Source organism: Aspergillus multicolor (genome assembly GCF_047715735.1).
Source record: "Aspergillus multicolor strain CBS 133.54 unplaced genomic scaffold BDW74scaffold_11, whole genome shotgun sequence".
Taxonomy (NCBI): domain Eukaryota; kingdom Fungi; phylum Ascomycota; class Eurotiomycetes; order Eurotiales; family Aspergillaceae; genus Aspergillus; species Aspergillus multicolor.
Genome location: NW_027395962.1, coordinates 423,099 through 441,766, shown reverse-complemented (window position 1 = coordinate 441,766; position 18,668 = coordinate 423,099). Strand labels below are relative to the sequence as shown.

Genomic DNA, 18,668 nt, shown 5'->3' with positions numbered 1-18,668 from the left:
AAGCCAGGATATGATTTTATTTAGCATTGTTCAGCTCGTATTCATGTTATCTTACAACCCCGCATGCGTTCATTTTGGTTCAGATCTATTCATACAATACCCATCACACCGTCAAAACAGGACCAGCCCGTCCCAATTGCCTTCCTCATCTTGATCACCCCCAAACATCTGCAAACGGATCCCGACTAGCATCATCATGCCACTCATACTCCATAATCTGGGCCAGCTCCGTCGCATTCTCCTTCCCATACCACATCTCCACAAACCCCAGGGTGGCATCAATCCCCGCCGAGATCCCCGAAGAAGTCCAAATATTCCCATCGACAACCCACCTCGCTTCCCGTATCCACGTCGTATTCGGCCCGTTGCCAATAACACTATCCCAAGAAGCCTTGTTCGTCGTCGCGCGCTTCCCATCCAATATCCCTGTCTTCGCGGTAAGCGTTGAGCCCGTGCAGATAGTGATCAGGTATCGGAGTTTCGGGTACGTGTTCTTGATATAGGATAGCACGGGATCCATATTCGGTGCTCTTGTCCCCAATCCGCCGGGGACGATGAGCACGTCTAGTTCTGGACCGTCGGCGAATGTATGTGTGGGGTTTATCGTCGGGAAGAAAGATGAATTGAAGGCGTTCATTGCGGCGCTCTGGGGGCGCGTCGTGACGGGGTCGAGTGTTTGCGCGAGTAGGTACAGGTCGAGTTTTTGGTGCTTGCGCGCGACCCAGGAGAGGACTTCGAGGGGGCCGAAGACGTCGAGGATTTCGAAGGTTGGGAAGAGGAGCATGCCGTATTTTGTGGGTGGTGTGAGGTTTGAGCTCGGCATTGGGATTGGAGAGGGTGTTGGAGAGGGTGTTGGAGAGGGCGTGGGTGTTGGTGTGAAGGTTGGGAGAGGGTCTGGCTGTGTGTTAGTGGTTATACTGACATTGAAGGAATGAAGGAATGTACCTTGAATCACAGCGCCAGTGCATGCAAGACCAAGACAGAGAAAGGCGACGAGAGTTTTGACGGCGATGATCAACATCTTGCCGGCAGTCAGCTATTGGAGTTGTTGTTGTTGCTGGAGCGAGAGTCAAGAGTTGAAGGGGAAGGTAGTTTAAGTATCCCACATTCTTCTGAAGTCAGGCGGCCAATCCGCCCCTTTGTTGAAATCAAACGTTCCTTCCAAAGTCCCTTTCTTTGATGGAGGATTGTGTTGGCGCTTGCAGTAATCCACATAAATGCCGTGCAAGCGGACAGGGCCCGCCAAGACTTGTTTTGAGCACATTTGCGCGGTTTCAGCACGGACTTGGCTGGAAAGATTCTGCTTACGCTACCTCATAGGTACCATAAGTACGGAGTCTGCTGGAGAGCATTCCGTGAGGAAATTGGACAGGGATGGACTCCGCTTTCTAGGGAATATGGGCTAAGGAATTAGGTTCTTGTCAGGGTTCTGGGGACTATATCTGAGGTGAAGGATTATTTCATGTGTGATGTATAGGAATTTGGGAGCCGAAGCGGTCTACTATACGGGTGAAGGGGAAGAACAAATGGTATCTCTCAACAATATTAAAGTATACTCTCTCAAGCGTCCGTCGGGTAGCAGCTATAAAAATGGATTGAGGGAAATCCCCACTGGGTCCAGGGCGAACAGAACATCACTGTTAGTCTATCTATCATGGCAAGCACCATCCTGCCATGCCGACGAACTCTGTGTATACCGTCCCAGCACCAATTCACCGATCACGATCCCCAAAAGCACGGTGCAGAAAATCCCCGTGTTGAAAGTCATGACCGCTAGCATCCTGCTCTACGTTAGCCGGGATCACGGCACCGAGTGAAGCAAAACCGGGAGAAGGTATACTAACAGGATGTATCCAATGAACGCTCTGACTCCCTCTAAGAGTGCCCGTCCTCCATCCCCTCGCCAACTCCACGGAGCCTTGGGCGTCCACTTTGGAAGAATGCTAGCAAGGCATTCCCGCACCCTGAGCGCAACGGACGGTCGGCTTTTATCCTCGTCGGACACCAGTCCATGCCTCGCTTGGTCTTCGTAGTCGGATCGCGCGAAATGCCCGTTGTCCGTCTCTTCCTCCTCACTATTTACCTCGAGATACCGCGGAAGGGGACTGAGTCGTGCTTTGGGGATCGTTCTTGTTCGGCGACGAGATCGTGGAGGGGCTCGGATGGGGATCGCGAAGGTAGGAGGTTCGGAGTGGTCGAGGTTGAGTTGGAAGCGAAGGGCAGCGAGAAAGCGGTTGAGGAAAGCGAGGGTAAATAGGGCGAAGAGTGTTAGGAGGTAGGTGAAGGTGGAGGCTGTCGTCCAGGCGCTGAAGAAGAGGGTGACGTCGGTGCTAGAGACGAAGATGGCGGGCATGCTCATGGGCATGTCGTGGCCCTTTTGGTTGTGTACGTGATCCATATCCAGATTCATGTCCATATCCATAGTCGTTGCCGTTGCGACTGGATTTGCATTGTGGAGACCGGATGCCCATGGGTGATCATGCCTATATAGGAGTGTAGTCAAGGATCACCTGGTCTGGAAGTAGGGTTGCAATGCATTGTATATGTGCTCAATCCAGCGCAACTAAAGCAGCCAACACATTTAGCGGTGGGTTGCCAGTCCCCAGGGTGCATCAGGCTGGTCATTATTAGCGCAAATATGCTCACCACCCCGCAAGGGATTTCGGAGTTTGGGCCAGGCCTATATAACATCTGATAACCTCTTCCTATAGACATTATTGTTATGAACCACAAGGCCTTTTCATCTGTTCTCAGACTTTTTTTGCGACAATGTCCAGACCAGTTCCATTCTTCTTCTCAAACTACCTGGTGTTGCAGCATCTGAGCCTCCAAGCACGGGCTTGGTCAGTCAGCAGCCAGTATGTCTTGCTTTGAATGCAACGAAGTATTGCCTGGTTCTGATATACTTTTAGCAGTCTTCTCTTCTTCACTTCAACCTATAGCGGCAGGATGAGTGGCCAGACCTCGAGACGCTGCTAAGCGGAGAATAACCAAGTCTGCGGATTCCCGGCGTCAATCTCAATCAAGCGAGGCAGCCAGGGCGCGGTGCAATTGGGTCTGAGCTGTCAACGCGCGGCGCCCACTAGCCGGCGTAGCCGCTGCTTCATTTTTGAGGTTGACACGTCAAAACAAACCTTTTTATCGCTCTTGCCCTTTTCCACCTTTTTTCCTCTCTCACGACCATCAATTGACACGACCCGTGGACTCTCTCAGCTTGGAAATCCTCGATCTGATTGTCTTCCATCTCGCCTCGTCGCTTGCACCCGGTCCTTCGCAGGCTACGTTTCCATTCCCGGACCGGCCTTTGCCGTCCAACGAGCTCGCCCAGTATGCCACGATCTCTAGAAAATGGCAGGCTGCGGCTGAAAGATACACATTCTTCGCAATTGACACCAACTGCGCCAACTTTAAGCGACTGATGCGAATTGTTGGCTCATGTCCCCCGCGACGGGCGCCATCTAAACCAGCTCTTCTATGACCTTGACCTGCCTATCTACAATCCTCAGCGGATATTATGGTGGCAATCTCGAAGGGAGTTTGAGGAAGGCGTGGTTACCTTTGACAGATGTATCAGACGACTCTGGGCTGCACTCGCTACGTAGACAGGACTGCATATCGCGCCGCGCGGGCTTCATTTAGCGATAGCCACTGAAGCACTAATTTGGCGCGGCCGCGATGCCGCCACAATTCCCCCTATAGAACTTCGACATCAGAAATGTCGTTCGGATACTTTTCCACACAGTCTGCGGTTGCAACCTGGGACCAAACTTCCTCGGGTGAACTGCGTGACGAGCCTCTCGATCGCTAAAAGTGGGCGTCGGATCCAGCACGGTGCCATCAAGAGCATGATCTATTCCTTCCCCAATCTGCGCCATTTGGATATCTGTCTACCTTGCGTGCCGCTTCAATATGATCGGAAGCGTTCTGTTCAACGGTCGGGTCTGGCCAAGGCCTTGGAAGCACCATCCTTGCGATCCGTGAATCTCTCCAGATTACCATGGCTGAAAGCACCCCTGAAGATCACCATGACATGTTTTACAAACAAGGACAAAACCTGACGGGGACGACTTGTGTATTGCGGTATGCAAGCTCGCTCAGAATTCTTTGCGAAAGCTCCATTTCACAGGATGCATTACACCAGCTCTCTGGGGGTGCATTACGAACATCTAGACCAGCAGCAAATTGCATCCCCTCACCTGGAAGATGAGGTAAAAGTTAAATGCGAATATCCGGGACAGCAGCAAGTTGTGTTCCCTCACTTGAAAGAGGTAAAGGTCAAATTTTATGTTCACACCTGATGGTTGTTGGTACTACACCGGCGACCCTGATAGGTGAGAACGCCCCGACATTGGTGATCTGTTAAGAGACTTAGACGACCCCGACTCCAACTACGACGACGACGAATATCCAGATCACTTCAGTCCACCCAAGGAAGAGTATCTGAATGGCGAGATCAGCCAGATCCAAACATGTTTGACCCTCTGATCCAAGCACTTGTATCGGCTATACTGCGGATGCCCAAGCCGCAGACTTTCACCACGAAACTTGAGGTTTCTACCGAAAGATCGCACAACATCGCCGTTGAGTATGTGGAACCGGGCATCCCAGCGGAGTACATCCCCCGCGACCAACAGACTGCGGCGGAGATGGCAAAAAAGACGGTGGGTGGTAACACGCGAGCCAGATGTTTCTTGGGATCTGCCGGAAGATATCCAGTCTTTGATGTTGGAGCATGTGGGCGAAGACGGGGAGGTTATCAAAGATCATCTTCATCAGGAGAGGGTGAGGAGCGTAAGAGATCGTGCTTTTTGGGCAATGGAGATGCTTGACCTTTTTTCTTTCTGGGAACCACAAAGACAGGAAGGCTGCACGTGCGGTGGTAGGAACTGTACTTGAGCCTGCTGGAAAAGTAACTTAAGGAAATACCGACAGCCATGTATAATACGTTTCGTATCCTACTTTTACAATCTATGGAACATATATACCAAGTTTGTGATACTAACCAGGTGACTGTAGTCTCCCTGGGACTTTCTCTCTACTCTAGCTCTGTCTCCAGTGAGCCGTCACCCTCCAAATTCACTCAACATGTTGTCCTAGATACTCTACCTCAGCGCAGACCTGATGCTGACGCCGTATATAACTTTGAGCTTCTCGCAACGAGCACGCGTGGTTATAGGTATCTGCTCAACAATGCCGTTCAGCGCCTAACCTTGCATTCTCTTCAGTGATCCGTACTAATATACGACAGCCTGCTCTTCTTCAGGCGCAGGTAGATCTATAACGTAGACAAAGACCTCGCTAAAGCTAAAGTGATGTACAGTTGAGATAGAATGTATTTATTCATCATGATTTCGGACAGCTTCCAGCACTAATATACTAAGTCTTCTGTCATGAGTAGAATGCCTTGATGCTCAATGTTCTAATAGCCATCTTCAAAAACATGACGGCTGGGCCGGGCCCCGGGGGAACTACCTAGGCACCTAACACAGCCTTCCTTTTTTGTTTGTTCATCGTTCCCTCCTCGGTTTGCTTCCCTCACTCAGCCGTCTACAATCCACCGTCGACAACCCATCTTCAACAACTCATCCGTCGCTCTCTACCAAGAAGCAGCGATGCCCGCTACTATGGACTCTCTCAGTCCGGAGCTTCTTGATCACATTGTCCGCCACCTGGTCGCCCGTTAGCCACCTCACTTTCCGGTAGGCCAAGACGAAGTCTTTCCCTACCGCCCGCCCTTCTTTCCAAGCCTGGTGAAATACGCCTTGGTCTCTCGCAAGTGGCAGGCTGCCGTTGAAAGATATACCTTCCATGCAATCAACGCACACTGTCACGAGTTCGAGCAGTTGAAGGAGATGGTCGGAGCACACCCTCAACGGCTGAGACACCTCCACTACCTGTTCTACAACCTCGACATCCCAGTCTATCCGAACAAACCCGAACAGGTCATACCGTGGGCTGATAATTGCTGCCCCCGCAACAAGCTCCTTCAATTGATGACTGAGCTCGCGAGCTGGGAAGAAGCAAATATTGCACCCAGGGGAATCGCCCTGGCGGTGCGCACCGAAATCTGCGAGGCCTGCGGAACTAATGCCTGCATTGAGCGACCAGCTCTAAAGCTCACTGATGGACGTGACTCATCATCTGCGGCAGACGCGACAAGCCACCCTGCTCTTCCCTTCGTGTCCTGTGTGACGAGTTTCCGCATCGGCAAATACGGCCATCCAGTCAACCCTCCTACCATCGGCCGGATACTGCTCTCCCTGACCAGCTTGCGCAATCTCGACATTACACTTGGTACTCACAAGGATAAGAGTTATCGCGAGGACATAAGAGACTCCATGGCGCTCGCCTTGGAGGCCTCAACGCTTCAGCACATCCAATGTCTCAAGCTGAATATGAATGAGTACAGACCGGTCAATCACCACTGTCAACTGGCTACCGGGCTAGATCCTCATTATCCGGCAGGGGATCGTCTGGGTTGTGCTATTAGTAAACTCGCACAGACATCGCTAAAAGAGCTATGCCTTTCCGGTCTGATATCACCAGCACTCTTCGGCTATGACCCCGACCATCCAGCTTACCAACAAACACCATTTCCGCGCCTGGAAAACATTGAAATTCGCTCCCCGATTTTTACCTACGACGGACGCTGGTACTACACGGGCGATACAACCGCCGCCGACAAGGCCTTTACGTATTGGGAGCGCTCGGACCAGAATGAAGACGAGTATGATTTGGACGAGTGGCCAAACTCTGACATAGACTCTGAAGACGAAGACGAAGGAGGTGACGACCCTATTAGTATCTTATGTTGGCGGACAGCTGTCGATTCAAATGTTTTCAAGCCATTGATTCGCGCGTTGGTCTCGGCAACTAAGCGGATGCCCAGGTTGCGGCACCTGGACTTTCGAATCACAACCTGGAAGGGGGAATTATACGATATTGCGATGCAATTTCTCGGACCCGACGTTAAGGCAGGGTCTCTTATCGACTACCTGCACCCGCGAAGGGAAGCGCTTCATTTGAAGTCGAAGTGGGTAGTGACGCGGGGCCGCGATATGGAATGGGATATTCCGGACGATCTACGGGCCCTGATGCTACAGCAGGCAGGTGAGGGTGGGGAAGTCATTGACTTCCACGGCTATCGGCTACTTGGGGTTCATTGAGCTCCGCAACCTGGCCGGGGTCGGACTGGCAGATACCGGATTTGAGCCGAGCAACGAACTGACTTTCTATTATTATTGATATATCTGAAAGCAGGCATTGAGGTGTATTTAATTCGAGAGCCGATCTACACCATGCCCATCTCCGAGCGTTCTCCCGCTACGTTTCTGTCCGATCATGCGCTTCCCGTTGTACTACTCAGTTGCTGGTTGTTCCGGATGTAGTTTGTAGCGTTCTGCTTAGGGAATGAGTCATATCAACGTTCCCTTCGAGTATTAGCTTTAGAAAAAATTTCAAGTCATTAGTGTCAACACTTCACTTTCTTTTTCAATCGCCTGTAGCCACCATGTCCACCCTAGCCAACACTGCCCCCGCCCGAAGTTTGGGCATCAACCCCCCATACCCAGCTCAACCAGTCACAGTTATCCTTCCAGATCCAGCAGACCTCAAGCCAATCTACACAGAGCGCCTCATACTCCGCCCTCTAGACATGACATCTGACATCGACGCAGAGGGTTTGTACCGCATTCGGAGTAGACAAGATGTAGCATCCTGGCTGTATGTCCTATCCAACCCCCGGCCTCCTTTTCCCGCCCTTTCCAAATCCTACAATCCACTCAAGTCTAAGCAACCAAGTACTTACGAAAGATAGGAGAGCCAAAATCCCAGACAAATCCCTCGCCGATACAAAATCCTGGATGAAGACCAAGATCTTCCGCACACCGGATGCATCTGGTGCTGTGGACAGTCGGCATTTCTACTTCACTATCCGCCTGTACTCTGATTCTGAGCATATTGTCGGTGCTATGGGGATAAACTCGTTAGTTCCCGCGCCGAGTGTGGGGTATGCATTGCATCCGGATGTTTGGGGGAGGGGTGTTGCGAGTGAGGCACTGGGTGCTCTGGTGAGGGCTTGGTATGAGCTGGAGAGGGTTGGCCTGGAAGGGAATGTTGGCGAGGAGAGGTTGTTCGCCGCCACGAGCAGGGAGAATATGGGGAGCTTGGGGGTGCTGAGGAAGGTTGGGTTTGAGGTTTGGGATGGGGATGGGGATGCAAGGAAGGGTGAGGAGGATGGGAAGAGGTTGGTTATTATGGCTATTACGGAGGGCGATGTTGAGGTGTAAGGGGATATTCTCGAAACGCAGGGCTCTGGGGTGTTTCCCAGCTACTCAGTCATAGAGCTCGCTGAGTCTACGACGCTGGCTCCTAGCCTCTCAGGGCAGGCGAGAAACTAGAGGAGTAGGCCAGCGAGACTATGAGGTACTGGTGGAGAAGACTATGTTATGTTGGATGTGGCTTGTACTGGCATCACGTTGTTAATAGAAATACGTACAAATAGATGGTGAGTAGGCCTCTCAGATCAGACCTACAAACTCGCCCTCCCAATCCCCTGCTCATTGAGCACATCATAAACAGCCCGAATATAAGCCTCCGCATTTGAATTCCCGAGCGTTCCATTTTCCATCTTATTCATCGCATACGTAACGGTGACCCCACGGTCAAGATCCATAATCGCAATAGAACCGCCCCATCCACCCCAAAAACATACCTTGCCCGTAGGCATCCAGTCAATACTTCCATTCGACAGGCCAAAGCCCAGCCCCATTTTCAACGGAGTTCCAAGGACAAGGTCAGGACCTTCGACCTGCGTTTCGAAAATGAGGTCGATGGTCTTGGGTTTGAGGTATTGTTTCCCATTCACGGTGCCGCAGTTCGTGATAATTGCCAGGATGGTGTTGAACCCGCGCGCGTTGGAGAGACCGCCGATAGACCCGATCCCGCATCGTCGGAACTCAGGCGCGCTGCTGACGGCGCCGTCGACCCCGCGCGTGCCTCGCATGGCGCGGAGAGCAATGTACATGGGGTTATTGGGCTCGGGGGCTTTCTCGAGCATTTCCGCGGGAAATGGAGGCGGTGGGTCCATAATTGCGATACGGGCCCACTCATTCTCATCCTGGATGCCCAGGTGAAAGTCGGCGTTCAGCGGGGTAGCCAGTTCCTCAGCCACAAACTGCGCTAGAGGTTTCCCGGACACGCGGTGCACGAGTTCGCCGAGCAGAAGGCCCTGCGAGATGAGGTGGTATCCTGACGTGGTGCCGGGCTCCCACCAGGGACTCTGGGACACGAGTTTCTCCGTTGCGGAGGGGGTTTCGTTCAGGAGCTCAGAGACGTGGATTGGCGGGTCCCAGGAGGGGAGGCCGGATGTGTGGCTGAGCAGATGTCTTACGAGGATTGGGCGCTTATCCGGGGTGTCGAAGGCGGGCCAGTAGTTTGCGACGGGGTCGTCGGGGCTCAGTTGGCCGCGGTCGATGAGTAGGAGGACTGCGAGCGCTGTTATTGTTTTGCTGACGGACCAGACCGGGGCGATGGTGTCGCGGGTCCAGGGCTCCGTACGTGCGGGGGAGGCATAGCCGCCCCAGAGATCGATTACGGATTCGCCATTGATGGTAACGCAGAGGGAGGCTCCAAGCTCAGCTTCGGATTGAAGGTGCTCTGCGAAGACTTCGCGGACGGCGTTGAATCGGGTATCGCAGTGGCCTTCGACAGTCATGGTTGTTTTGACGTTCAAGTTGAAAGGTTGGGGGGGCAGCCGGTTTAAATAGGCGGGGGAGGTTGTGCCTCGGGCCCAGCTCCTTGGCTGCGGTGACGTTGGTCAGCGCTAACACGTGGGAGTGTTTCGCATCTTAGGGACCTGGCCCACTCTGAGTGCAGATCAGCCTGGCTGGTGCTCCGAAGTCCATAGGACCATAGCCTCCAGTGATGTTAGTACTTCACAGAGATGAAGCTAGCTCTAACGTATAGTAGCCATTTGTAATCATTGGTAATTGCTTATAAAAGTGTAAACACGAACGACCGAATCAGAGGCATGATGGGCCATAAACTGGGCCAGCTAGTGTCTTAGTGCTGACTGAGGCTATAAGGTATCATTATGATTCACCTTTGAATAGGTGCTTGCTTGGAAGGGCATCGTGTCCCTAAGATCGGAGGCCTCGTTGTGTTGACGTGTGCGTTGAATTTTTCACGCCTTTCGGGATGCTAGGCTCAAATTACCTAGGTACTCGATGGCCATGGCGTATCTCAGGGGGCCAATGACGCTGACCAACGCCTTTAGCGTTCAGATCCCTTCGTAGAACTTGCGACTGCCTTTGTTGAAGTGCCGGGACATGACCAGGTTCACTCGCAGGTCCTTTAGGGTTTGGTGAGATGCGCTTTTCCAGGCCCCTATGTATCGTAGGAGCATACTCGATTTTGCGACATTATCGTACTGGAGATGGCAGAATTCCCTCACTTTGTAATGAGTAGACGGAACTCAAACTCGCCGCGAAGGATGTAGCCGGAGTATATGAGATTCGGGGCCTGAAGGATGCTTAGTATTTCCCTTCCTTCACGCTCCTAACTATACCGAGCACCCTCTCCACGCAGACTCCCCAGTCAGTCCGGTTCTTATCCTGCGTAGCGAGCACTTGGTTGACAGCATCAACCAGCCTGTCAGACCATCCTTCCATCCACCACGCTCGCAGCTCATAATACGCAAGGATAATGGCATAGTGCAGGAATATCAGCAGAGCCGTTAGCTTATGTTTGCGGACGCGTTCCCAGAATGGTGACTCGGCAAGGGCTGGCCAGCCCAGAGGCCGGCGCATGTCGTCGGCGGCGTCGGAGACTGTGTCTAGTAGATATTGCTCCAGCTGGTCAATCGCCATTGATTCAATAAAGTCCGTAACGTGTTTGCGGAGGTCGTCCAGCGTATCCTCTATAGGCTTGGGAAGGGTCTGAGAGTTGAGTCTTGGGCGGCTTAAGCTATCGGCGGATGGTCTCGTAAAGCGTCCAATCGGTTGAGAGAGGATCGTCTCACTCGACAGTTCGAAGATTACTTTATTGCCGCGGACAAGGTCTAGAGAAGAGAGAAGGGTATCGAGCTCGAGCTCGTCTGTCGTGGTATTTCTGACGCTAGGAACCGTTGGGGACGCGTAGGCCCATAACACCAGGAAAAGACCGAATGTGAAGAGAATAGGGCTCTTGCTATTCTCTGCTGAAAGGGTCGTGATCTCAGCATTGAAGAGCTCGAGTCCAAGGCTATGGTGATGTAATGCGCGGTTCGTATATGCCGCCGGCGAATCTTTGTGGAGGAACGCAAGGTGGAGCGCAGCGGTGGCCAACAAGCCATGCATAAGCAGCGGGTTTGAGCGCGCCATGATTGGGATCTCTATCTGCCAGAGCTCTTTCTGCTCTTCGCCAAACAGGGAGACGGACGTAACTGTCGCATAGTGGTGCATTAAGCTCAGGTCCAGCATGTCGAAGGATGCGCTAGACTCGGTGGCGGCTGGTGGCAATAACGGTGCGATGTTAGTGCTAGGGGATGGCTGCGTGCTTGGGGTGCTTGGGATGCTTGGCGAGCATTGCGCAGCATAGTGGCAGTCCAGACTTGCACGCTGGCAATTTCGACAAATTGGATGCGTCTCATCGCACTGCTAGTGTCAGCGATGCGGCCGCTACGCGTACGATGCCATACCTTGATCCGGCGGGCGCGGCATTCCGAACATCCAGTGCGAGATTTCCTGTGATAGCGACGAGTAGGTTTCTTGACCCCAGAGGACTGAGAGGACATGTTGGCGAGATCTACAATATGAGAGGGAAGGATCGAGCAGAGAGTGAGCCCGGGATCAAAGCGGAAGACGGGCAACTGCGCTTTACCATATAGGGAAGGTGGTGGGTCATATCTCTTATGAAGGCTGCATAACTTTATTTACAGGGTGATCTCCTCTTTTCTTCTTCTGATCTCCATCTCCGCTCTAGGCTCCGCAGTCAATCCCATTCCTCTTGCAATCGGCCGCGGATTCTTCCATTGTGCTGTGAGTCTAAAGTCATACTTTAGCAAGATATGACAGAGTGCAATCTTGATCTCGTTCGCCGCAAAGAAGCGTCCGGGGCATGCATGCTTTCCGAATCCGAAACCCATGTGCTCAGGGGACGGTGACACCAACTGCGCAGAGGTCTCGTTGCCGGAAGTCTCCCGCAGTCTGAGGAAGCGGTAGGGATCAAACTTTTCAGGAGATGGATAAACGCTCTCATCCCACATCCGCTGCGAAGAAACCATCAGGTTGGAGTTTTTGGGGATGACGGTGCCATCAGAAAGCTTGATGGACTTCTCGGCCAGGCGGTGCATGGTCGCTGACTCGTTAATACCGGCCTTTGCAGCAGCGTAAAGAGGGTAGGTACATACCGATACCAATTGGTTTTACTCTTTGGCTTTCTTTCAGCACACTGTCCATTAACTTCAACTTGTATAGGGTTGTCTTCTGCCATCCCTCCGCCTCAATGACCGTGAGAACCTCCTGTCTCAACTCATCAATCAAACCTTCATGACCACAAATGTCGTACAAAACCTGCGTTAGCATGTCAGAAGTAGTGTGGATCGCAGCCAGCGAGAAGGACAATTGTGACACAGCCGCGTCATAGGGGCGCCCCTTTGCGCACTGTTCCATCCACTCCATGGCGTCGTTGTACCGAGCGGGAGTCTCGCCATTCGCGATAGCAGTCTGTTTCTCTGCCTTGCGCTTTTCCAACACAGGGATGATAATAGTACGGGCTTCCTCGAGCTCCGCCCGAATCTTATGGACCTTTGGGTGGAACCGGGCAACAATAGACCGCAGCAATCTCGGCCAGAAGCGCAGTGCTTCAGCGGCTAAGAATGAATCGATAGTATAGGCCACCGTGATCCGGAGCCAGTCCGGGTTGCGGCAGATTCGGTCGCCGAGAAAGACCTTGGATGATAGCTGAGCGACAATGTCCAGAATGGTGCGCTTGAGAGAGACCGTGTGCCAGTCTAGGATGCGTCAGTTTACCTTCGCTCTTCTTCAGCTGTGTTACTGACCAGTATTATCCGTCCAGTTCTTTTGCAGGGCGGCCGTCGTCTCATCAGACAATGGCTTCGTCACGGACCCTTGCTATGTCAGTGTTAATTCTTGATTTATTCTGTGAAAGGTCATACCGAGGCTCTGGGTGAGCTTCATTCTAACCGCATCCTGGACAATCTCGTCCGACCTGGTTCCCTGCTCAAAGGGTTCGAACCCTGGAACGCCTGCATGAAAGTCGAGCGCGACTGCTTTGCCAAAACTCAGCGCCTCGTGACTCCTAATCTCCTGCGCATATTTGGGGTTCAAAACGAGTCGGTATCCAGTCTCGGTGACTAGGTTAAAGGCCGGCCACTTTCACGCTATGATCAGTCACGTCGCTTCCGCACATCATATAAAAAATCATACCTTTGCGAGACCCGAGCTAATCAGGTTGCGCGCATCGGACAGAAACCGCTTCTGCACACGGGCACTTCGAAACTCCAACGGCCCTTTTCCATTGAGGACCGGATGAGAGGGCGAACTCAGAAGCACATACAGACCTCCAACTAGCAGCAATCCAAGCACTGCAATCGAGCCGGGGCTGACAACCAAGAGAGCGTCCATGGAGTCGAACATATTCTAGCTTCGCGTGACTGCACAGTCTGCTGCTGAAGAATAAGAGAGCTGTGGTAGGACAATGGGCTTTTATAGACGGGTGTTCCTGGCCCTGACCCAGATTGCCATGCTGTTTCACTTTTACATTCCCTCCTTTTAGTTACTCGACTCGGCAGTCTACCTGACGATCCCCCGGCGGAAGTCCGGGACGGCTGCAGATCATCGTCACATTTGCCGGCCTAAGCGAGATACGACTGATACGGCGATACGACAGAAATGGCGAGGAGCGATAAACGGGGAACGGGGAGCGAGGAACGAACCGATCACATATATAACCGAACTCCGTACCCAATACGAACTCATATATTATCGCGCTGAAGATGTTTAATTGATGCATCATGCATGCATTGTTGATCTGTCAACTGCACTTCGTTGCCTGACAAGCAAAACTCTGGATATATCCTTTATCACCCCAATGCTGGTGGTGTTCTTGTCGCTTAGTTCTCTCCAAAATTCTGCAACTCGGGATTTCTCATGAGTCATTCCAGATCACAATGGAATCACTGAGTCTCAACCTTTCCAACCCGCGTTGACGGGCGGTACTTGCGTCTCAACATCTCAACCATTCAACGCATCAAATGCTTCAGCCTTCGCAAAGTTCCTTCAAAGTGGCTTAGCTGCTGATGAAAGTTGATCCGAATCTCACGCCTCTAACCTGTTTGTGTTTAGTCTTGGTCCCCATGATGTTCCCCTCAACCGGGTATCTCGGACCAGGAGGCTCACAGCCCACGCGGCATCGCACGCGATCAACTCTATAAATCGCGCCCTCCCATGCCCCAATCCGTTGTCCGAACAAAACCACTCCTCCCAACCGCAATAATGGCTAACGCCGAAAAGACCTTCCGCGACTACACAGCCGATCAAGGCAAAAACTACGCGCAGAACCGCCTCGACTACCACCAAGACCTCTACAACCTGATCGTCTCCCACCACACCTCAACAAGCGGACAACTCGATGCCCTCATCGACGTCGGCACCGGCCCCGGAAATGTCGCAACAAACCTCAGCAAGCACTTCGCACACACGACGGGCCTCGATCCATCCGAAGGCATGATCGCAACCGCACGCTCTCTCATCTCCGATCGCGGGGCTGATGGTGGCAAGCTCCGCTTCGAGGTCTCCACAGCCGAGGATCTAGGCTCCAACCTCACCCCGCCTATCGCTGACGCATCAATCGACCTTATCGTCGCTGCGACGGCGGCGCACTGGTTCAACATGCCTGCTTTTTGGCGCAGCGCTGCGCGCGTCCTCAAGCCCGGCGGCAGTGTTGCGATCTGGGGCAGCGGGAACTTGCACACCTCGCCGGGCACGCCTAATTGGGAGAAGATCCAGCAGCGGATTGATGAGTTTGAGGCGTCGATAAGGCCGTATTTCTTGCCGGGAAATATCCTGACGAGGGGGCTCTACAAGGATCTGGGGCTGCCATGGACTGTTGAGCCTCCCGTTGAGGGGTTCGATAAGGACCAATTCTTCAGGAGGGACTGGGAGACGACGGAGAAGTTCCTCGCCTTGGGGGCTCCTGAGATCTCGGTGGCTTATCTTGAAAAGATGTTGGGCACTATGAGCCCTGTTACGAGGTGGAGGGAGGACCATCCCGATGAGACTGGGGAGAAGGATGTCGTAAGGATATTCAGGAGGGATGTTGAGAGGTTGCTGAGAGAAGGCGGAATGGAGGAGGGGAAGGAGAAGGTCCAAGGGTCCGCGCAGGGCTTCTTGCTCATCGTGAAGAAGATATAATAGTTTCCGTGATGACATAGAGCTACATAGAGCTAAACAGATAGAAAGATGTGCATGGGTAATCTAGGTAATTAATAATAGTTGTCAATCTTAGAAGCCATCTCCAGCGATAATCAGGGAAGCAAGTATCCTACAACTCTCATAAGCCCCAACCCCCAGGACCCCACTCCAGCCACCGCTGAACCCATATTCTCCTCCCCCAAATCCAAATTTGCCGCGTAATTCCCAAACGCCACAAACCGAATCCACCTCGGCTCACCCTCACTCCCAGGCTCATCCAGCACATCCGACCTCGCCCCATCAATGCTCCCCAAAAACTCCACGGCAATCCGTCCAGCCAGCTGCGGCGTCTCCTCCTCATCATGACCATCGTCCTCCCGGCGTAACATATTCATAACAGCGCCCGAAATAAGCGCGAAATTCGCACTATGTGCGTCGAATGTAATCTATAGCGCTAGGAAAGACAGTTCAGACGAGAAACTCACGCCCCACCAGTCTTGTATCTTGCTACAGGAGCTCATGTTCGTTTGAAGGGTCGGTAGCGGGCTGGTTTCGTCTGAAGAGGAGCTTGTTAGGCGGTATGGTCTGTCGGAGCCGGACCGTAGATTGTCGCAGTCAGACATTGACAGGTTGAAGATTGAATTTGTGGATTCGTAGCCGAAACTTCGGCGGCTGTTCACATTTACACTTAGCATCTCCCTCACATATGCCTAGCAGCTAGACAATCAGGAGGGGTTTAGGGGGGAGGGAAAGGGGTGTATACCTCATATCCACACTCTCAAAGACCCACGGCATATCGCGGACCTACATGTTGCCGCTATCCTTGCAGTCGTTGAAGTACTTTGTAAAGTTACTATAGCTGGTACTCAGGACCACGTTAACGGCGTTCGTGTTCTGCGGTCTTTCATCGTCGAGCTCCGTCTCCGTTATTGCCAGGAGCGCGGAGTAAGAGAGCGTGTATGTGTAATTTTGGAGTTGGGAACACAGGGTTGAGTCTCCGTCATCTGAGTCGGAGGATGAGCTTGGGCTGGAGCTGGATGATGAGTGTGTACGGATGCTCGGCGGGCTTATTGTGAATGTTGCGGTGCCGTTGTAGTACCTGGCAAGGTCAGTACTTGCATGGATGAGATGGTAGAGATGGGCGAAGACGTACGAGCCAACCCAGGAATAGTAATAGTAATCTAAGCCTGCGACATTTTCCGGGCGATAGTTTGTGTCTGGGTCGTAGTCGACGTCGTCGCTGGTGAAGACCGGGGGCCGCAAGGAGGGCGAGTACAAATATGCTATGGGTCTGTGCATTCCTGCTATTGTTTACGCCGAAGAGCTGAGCGTGAATTGGAAGGAATTGTGGGGATGAATTGCTTTATATGTACTCCGTACGGCGCATACTTCAGGTGTGGGGGAATACGAGGGTCAGCCTTGTACGGAGAAGACTAGTTCACGATGCTGCGAATTGCTTCAGGGTTGCTGGGCTTGGCTGCCTTGGCACGGTGTAGATCTTGGCTTGTGTTGATTTCAAAGTCCGGATAGCACGTGTCTATTACGAGTAAGGCCGTCTGCTGCGAGTTTTGCGCAGGCCAGCGGTCTCATCTGGTAGAGTATAAGACCTACACTCTACTCCCTGCGTCCCTTCTTTTCCTGATTTTGATAAACATATCGTCAATTTCCGCAAACCATAGAGACCGGATCTTCCACTCCTGCTGGTGGTTGGCAAATTCAAATTCAAACCGCGTCAAGAGCTGGCTGACGATCTTGTAAACCTCGAACGTGGCCAGGCTCCGCCCAATGCATGTCCTGGGGCCGTATCCGAACTGGATTGTAGATAGTCAGCCTCTGATCTCAAGGACCCTGGTGGTTTCAAGGATAAATGGTACTGACGCTTGCAAGATTCCGCTCCATAGCCTTGACCTTCTCTTCACTACTCCCTTCCCTGGCTATCCACCGCTCCGGTCTCCATGTGTCTACATCGGCCCCAAATATCGCCTGGCACCTGTTTTGCGCTAGAGCGCTCATAGAAATCGTGGCACTAGGTGGGATAAAATGTCCATCGAAGGAAATGCCTTCAGCGGGTGATCGCCGGGGTAGCTAATATATGATGCTTGGGTGCATGCGCAATCCCTCTTTTATACAGGCTGTTAAGAACGGGAGATTCTTGATTGTAGAGTATGTGAGGGCCGACTCCTTGGAGCTGGAAACTGCATCGTCTAACTCGTCTCGAAGTCGCTGGTACCTTGTCCTGTCTTGAAGGATGGGGCCGAGGACGGCCTTCAAGGCGACAGATGTTGTATCGGCTCCGGCAGCAATGAGGTTGCCTATTTCTGCCACGAGGGCTGACATTGACGCGGGTTCACCTTGTGGGTCCTTCAAGGTGAGGAAGTAGTCGAGCATATCAGATTGATCTTTTTCTTCCTGTTAATTCCCTTGCTTTCGCTTGACCACCTGCTAAACAAAGAATTTGGCGAACGCTGAGGGAGAATCTGGATCACGGACCCCGAGGAGCTGTCCGAATCATACGACGAGCGGATGCATGGCAATGTATGACTGCCCAACCGGGACGTCCTCCATAGTTCGGTGATTCGTGCTATGAACGGACCTGGTATGCGACGTAGGGGATGGAACCAAAGACGGTAGACGGCCAAGGCAAATGCAGACACCAGACCTAGAAGGCAGGCTTGGATAAAGGGGGATTGCGCAAGGTGGCGGTTGCTAAGTATCCAAGTGCCATCATGCCCGTCTAGACAACACGTTTTTCGGTACGGCGAAGCCCAAATGACGGTGCTATAGAGGAATAGGGTCAGGGAGACTTCTCAGGGGCGCGGCGCCATCTGCGTATTTGTATCACAGTCCAGCCCTCACACATTCAGGCGGGGTGGCCCGCAATTGTAGAGTCGTCATGCTCGGGTGATGTTACTACGGAGTATTGGCTAGCCCAGAGTAGCAGCATATTCGGACCATGTCCATCCAGTTTGAACACTGGATGATCGACAGTAACGCGAAGTGGTCGGTTGATCTATGAGTCCGAATTCCCATGTGCCGCTTACCTAACTACTCCGATGGTGATGCAAGTAACCTGCAGGCCGCCAGAAATTATCCAGATGCTGCCATTAGCGAGAGTGGGTCTGGTCATTGGGGCTCCATTCAATTCATTGCCGGTGGGTATATGCAGTGCATAAAACGCGAGTATTTTCAAGCGGCCGTGCAGAACAGATTGGCGGGGTATACAGCGGCTGCGGGGTGAAGATATAGTCTTGGTCT

The 18,668-nt window shown here is 52.5% G+C and overlaps 10 protein-coding genes across 10 annotated transcripts; 3 read left to right on the top strand and 7 right to left on the bottom strand.

Moving 5' to 3' along the window:
• Window positions 1–154: 154 nt before the first annotated feature.
• On the bottom strand, window positions 155–1,021 carry BDW74DRAFT_177854 (DJ-1/PfpI family protein; the record flags this gene model as incomplete). The annotated part of the gene is made up of 2 exons (XM_073729013.1): window positions 155–894; window positions 946–1,021. The coding sequence occupies 2 exons, from the start codon at window positions 1,019–1,021 to the stop codon at window positions 155–157; spliced, it is 816 nt and encodes a 271-aa protein (XP_073584212.1).
• Window positions 1,022–1,645: 624 nt separating this feature from the next.
• Window positions 1,646–2,422, bottom strand: crmD (putative copper transporter crmD; the record flags this gene model as incomplete). The annotated part of the gene is made up of 2 exons (XM_073729012.1): window positions 1,646–1,781; window positions 1,845–2,422. The coding sequence occupies 2 exons, from the start codon at window positions 2,420–2,422 to the stop codon at window positions 1,646–1,648; spliced, it is 714 nt and encodes a 237-aa protein (XP_073584211.1).
• A 2,047-nt stretch (window positions 2,423–4,469) lies between these two features.
• BDW74DRAFT_177852 (uncharacterized protein) lies at window positions 4,470–7,166 on the top strand (the record flags this gene model as incomplete). The annotated part of the gene is made up of 2 exons (XM_073729011.1): window positions 4,470–4,668; window positions 5,704–7,166. 2 exons carry the CDS (start codon window positions 4,470–4,472, stop codon window positions 7,164–7,166), a joined length of 1,662 nt encoding a protein of 553 aa, XP_073584210.1.
• Window positions 7,167–7,510: 344 nt separating this feature from the next.
• On the top strand, window positions 7,511–8,288 carry BDW74DRAFT_177851 (GNAT family N-acetyltransferase; the record flags this gene model as incomplete). Its single annotated transcript, XM_073729010.1, has 2 exons — window positions 7,511–7,722; window positions 7,817–8,288. 2 exons carry the CDS (start codon window positions 7,511–7,513, stop codon window positions 8,286–8,288), a joined length of 684 nt encoding a protein of 227 aa, XP_073584209.1.
• Window positions 8,289–8,434: 146 nt separating this feature from the next.
• On the bottom strand, window positions 8,435–9,727 carry BDW74DRAFT_17375 (serine hydrolase domain-containing protein). Its single transcript, XM_073727864.1, has one exon. It carries the CDS (start codon window positions 9,713–9,715, stop codon window positions 8,531–8,533), a length of 1,185 nt encoding a protein of 394 aa, XP_073584208.1. The 5' UTR covers window positions 9,716–9,727; the 3' UTR covers window positions 8,435–8,530.
• Window positions 9,728–10,449: 722 nt separating this feature from the next.
• On the bottom strand, window positions 10,450–11,773 carry BDW74DRAFT_177849 (Zn(II)2Cys6 transcription factor domain-containing protein; the record flags this gene model as incomplete). The annotated part of the gene is made up of 3 exons (XM_073729009.1): window positions 10,450–10,521; window positions 10,575–11,633; window positions 11,678–11,773. The coding sequence occupies 3 exons, from the start codon at window positions 11,771–11,773 to the stop codon at window positions 10,450–10,452; spliced, it is 1,227 nt and encodes a 408-aa protein (XP_073584207.1).
• Window positions 11,774–11,911: 138 nt separating this feature from the next.
• On the bottom strand, window positions 11,912–13,637 carry BDW74DRAFT_177848 (cytochrome P450; the record flags this gene model as incomplete). The annotated part of the gene is made up of 5 exons (XM_073729008.1): window positions 11,912–12,336; window positions 12,389–12,991; window positions 13,040–13,108; window positions 13,157–13,373; window positions 13,428–13,637. The coding sequence occupies 5 exons, from the start codon at window positions 13,635–13,637 to the stop codon at window positions 11,912–11,914; spliced, it is 1,524 nt and encodes a 507-aa protein (XP_073584206.1).
• Window positions 13,638–14,495: 858 nt separating this feature from the next.
• Window positions 14,496–15,413, top strand: BDW74DRAFT_177847 (putative S-adenosylmethionine-dependent methyltransferase; the record flags this gene model as incomplete). Its single annotated transcript, XM_073729007.1, has 1 exon — window positions 14,496–15,413. One exon carries the CDS (start codon window positions 14,496–14,498, stop codon window positions 15,411–15,413), a length of 918 nt encoding a protein of 305 aa, XP_073584205.1.
• A 113-nt stretch (window positions 15,414–15,526) lies between these two features.
• On the bottom strand, window positions 15,527–16,712 carry BDW74DRAFT_177846 (uncharacterized protein; the record flags this gene model as incomplete). The annotated part of the gene is made up of 4 exons (XM_073729006.1): window positions 15,527–15,859; window positions 15,899–16,085; window positions 16,222–16,512; window positions 16,567–16,712. 4 exons carry the CDS (start codon window positions 16,710–16,712, stop codon window positions 15,527–15,529), a joined length of 957 nt encoding a protein of 318 aa, XP_073584204.1.
• A 204-nt stretch (window positions 16,713–16,916) lies between these two features.
• Window positions 16,917–18,662, bottom strand: BDW74DRAFT_152704 (cytochrome P450). The gene is made up of 2 exons (XM_073724415.1): window positions 17,292–18,662; window positions 16,917–17,224 (listed from the first exon to the last, which is right to left on the bottom strand). The coding sequence occupies exon 1, from the start codon at window positions 17,799–17,801 to the stop codon at window positions 17,499–17,501; it is 303 nt and encodes a 100-aa protein (XP_073584203.1). The 5' UTR covers window positions 17,802–18,662; the 3' UTR covers window positions 16,917–17,224; window positions 17,292–17,498.
• Window positions 18,663–18,668: the final 6 nt, after the last annotated feature.

Excerpts from the sequence above, each read along its gene's own strand:
- BDW74DRAFT_17375 (XM_073727864.1), bottom strand. The coding sequence starts at position 9,715 with ATGACTGTCGAAGGCCACTGCGATACCCGATTCAACGCCGTCCGCGAA.
- BDW74DRAFT_152704 (XM_073724415.1), bottom strand. The coding sequence starts at position 17,801 with ATGCTCGACTACTTCCTCACCTTGAAGGACCCACAAGGTGAACCCGCG.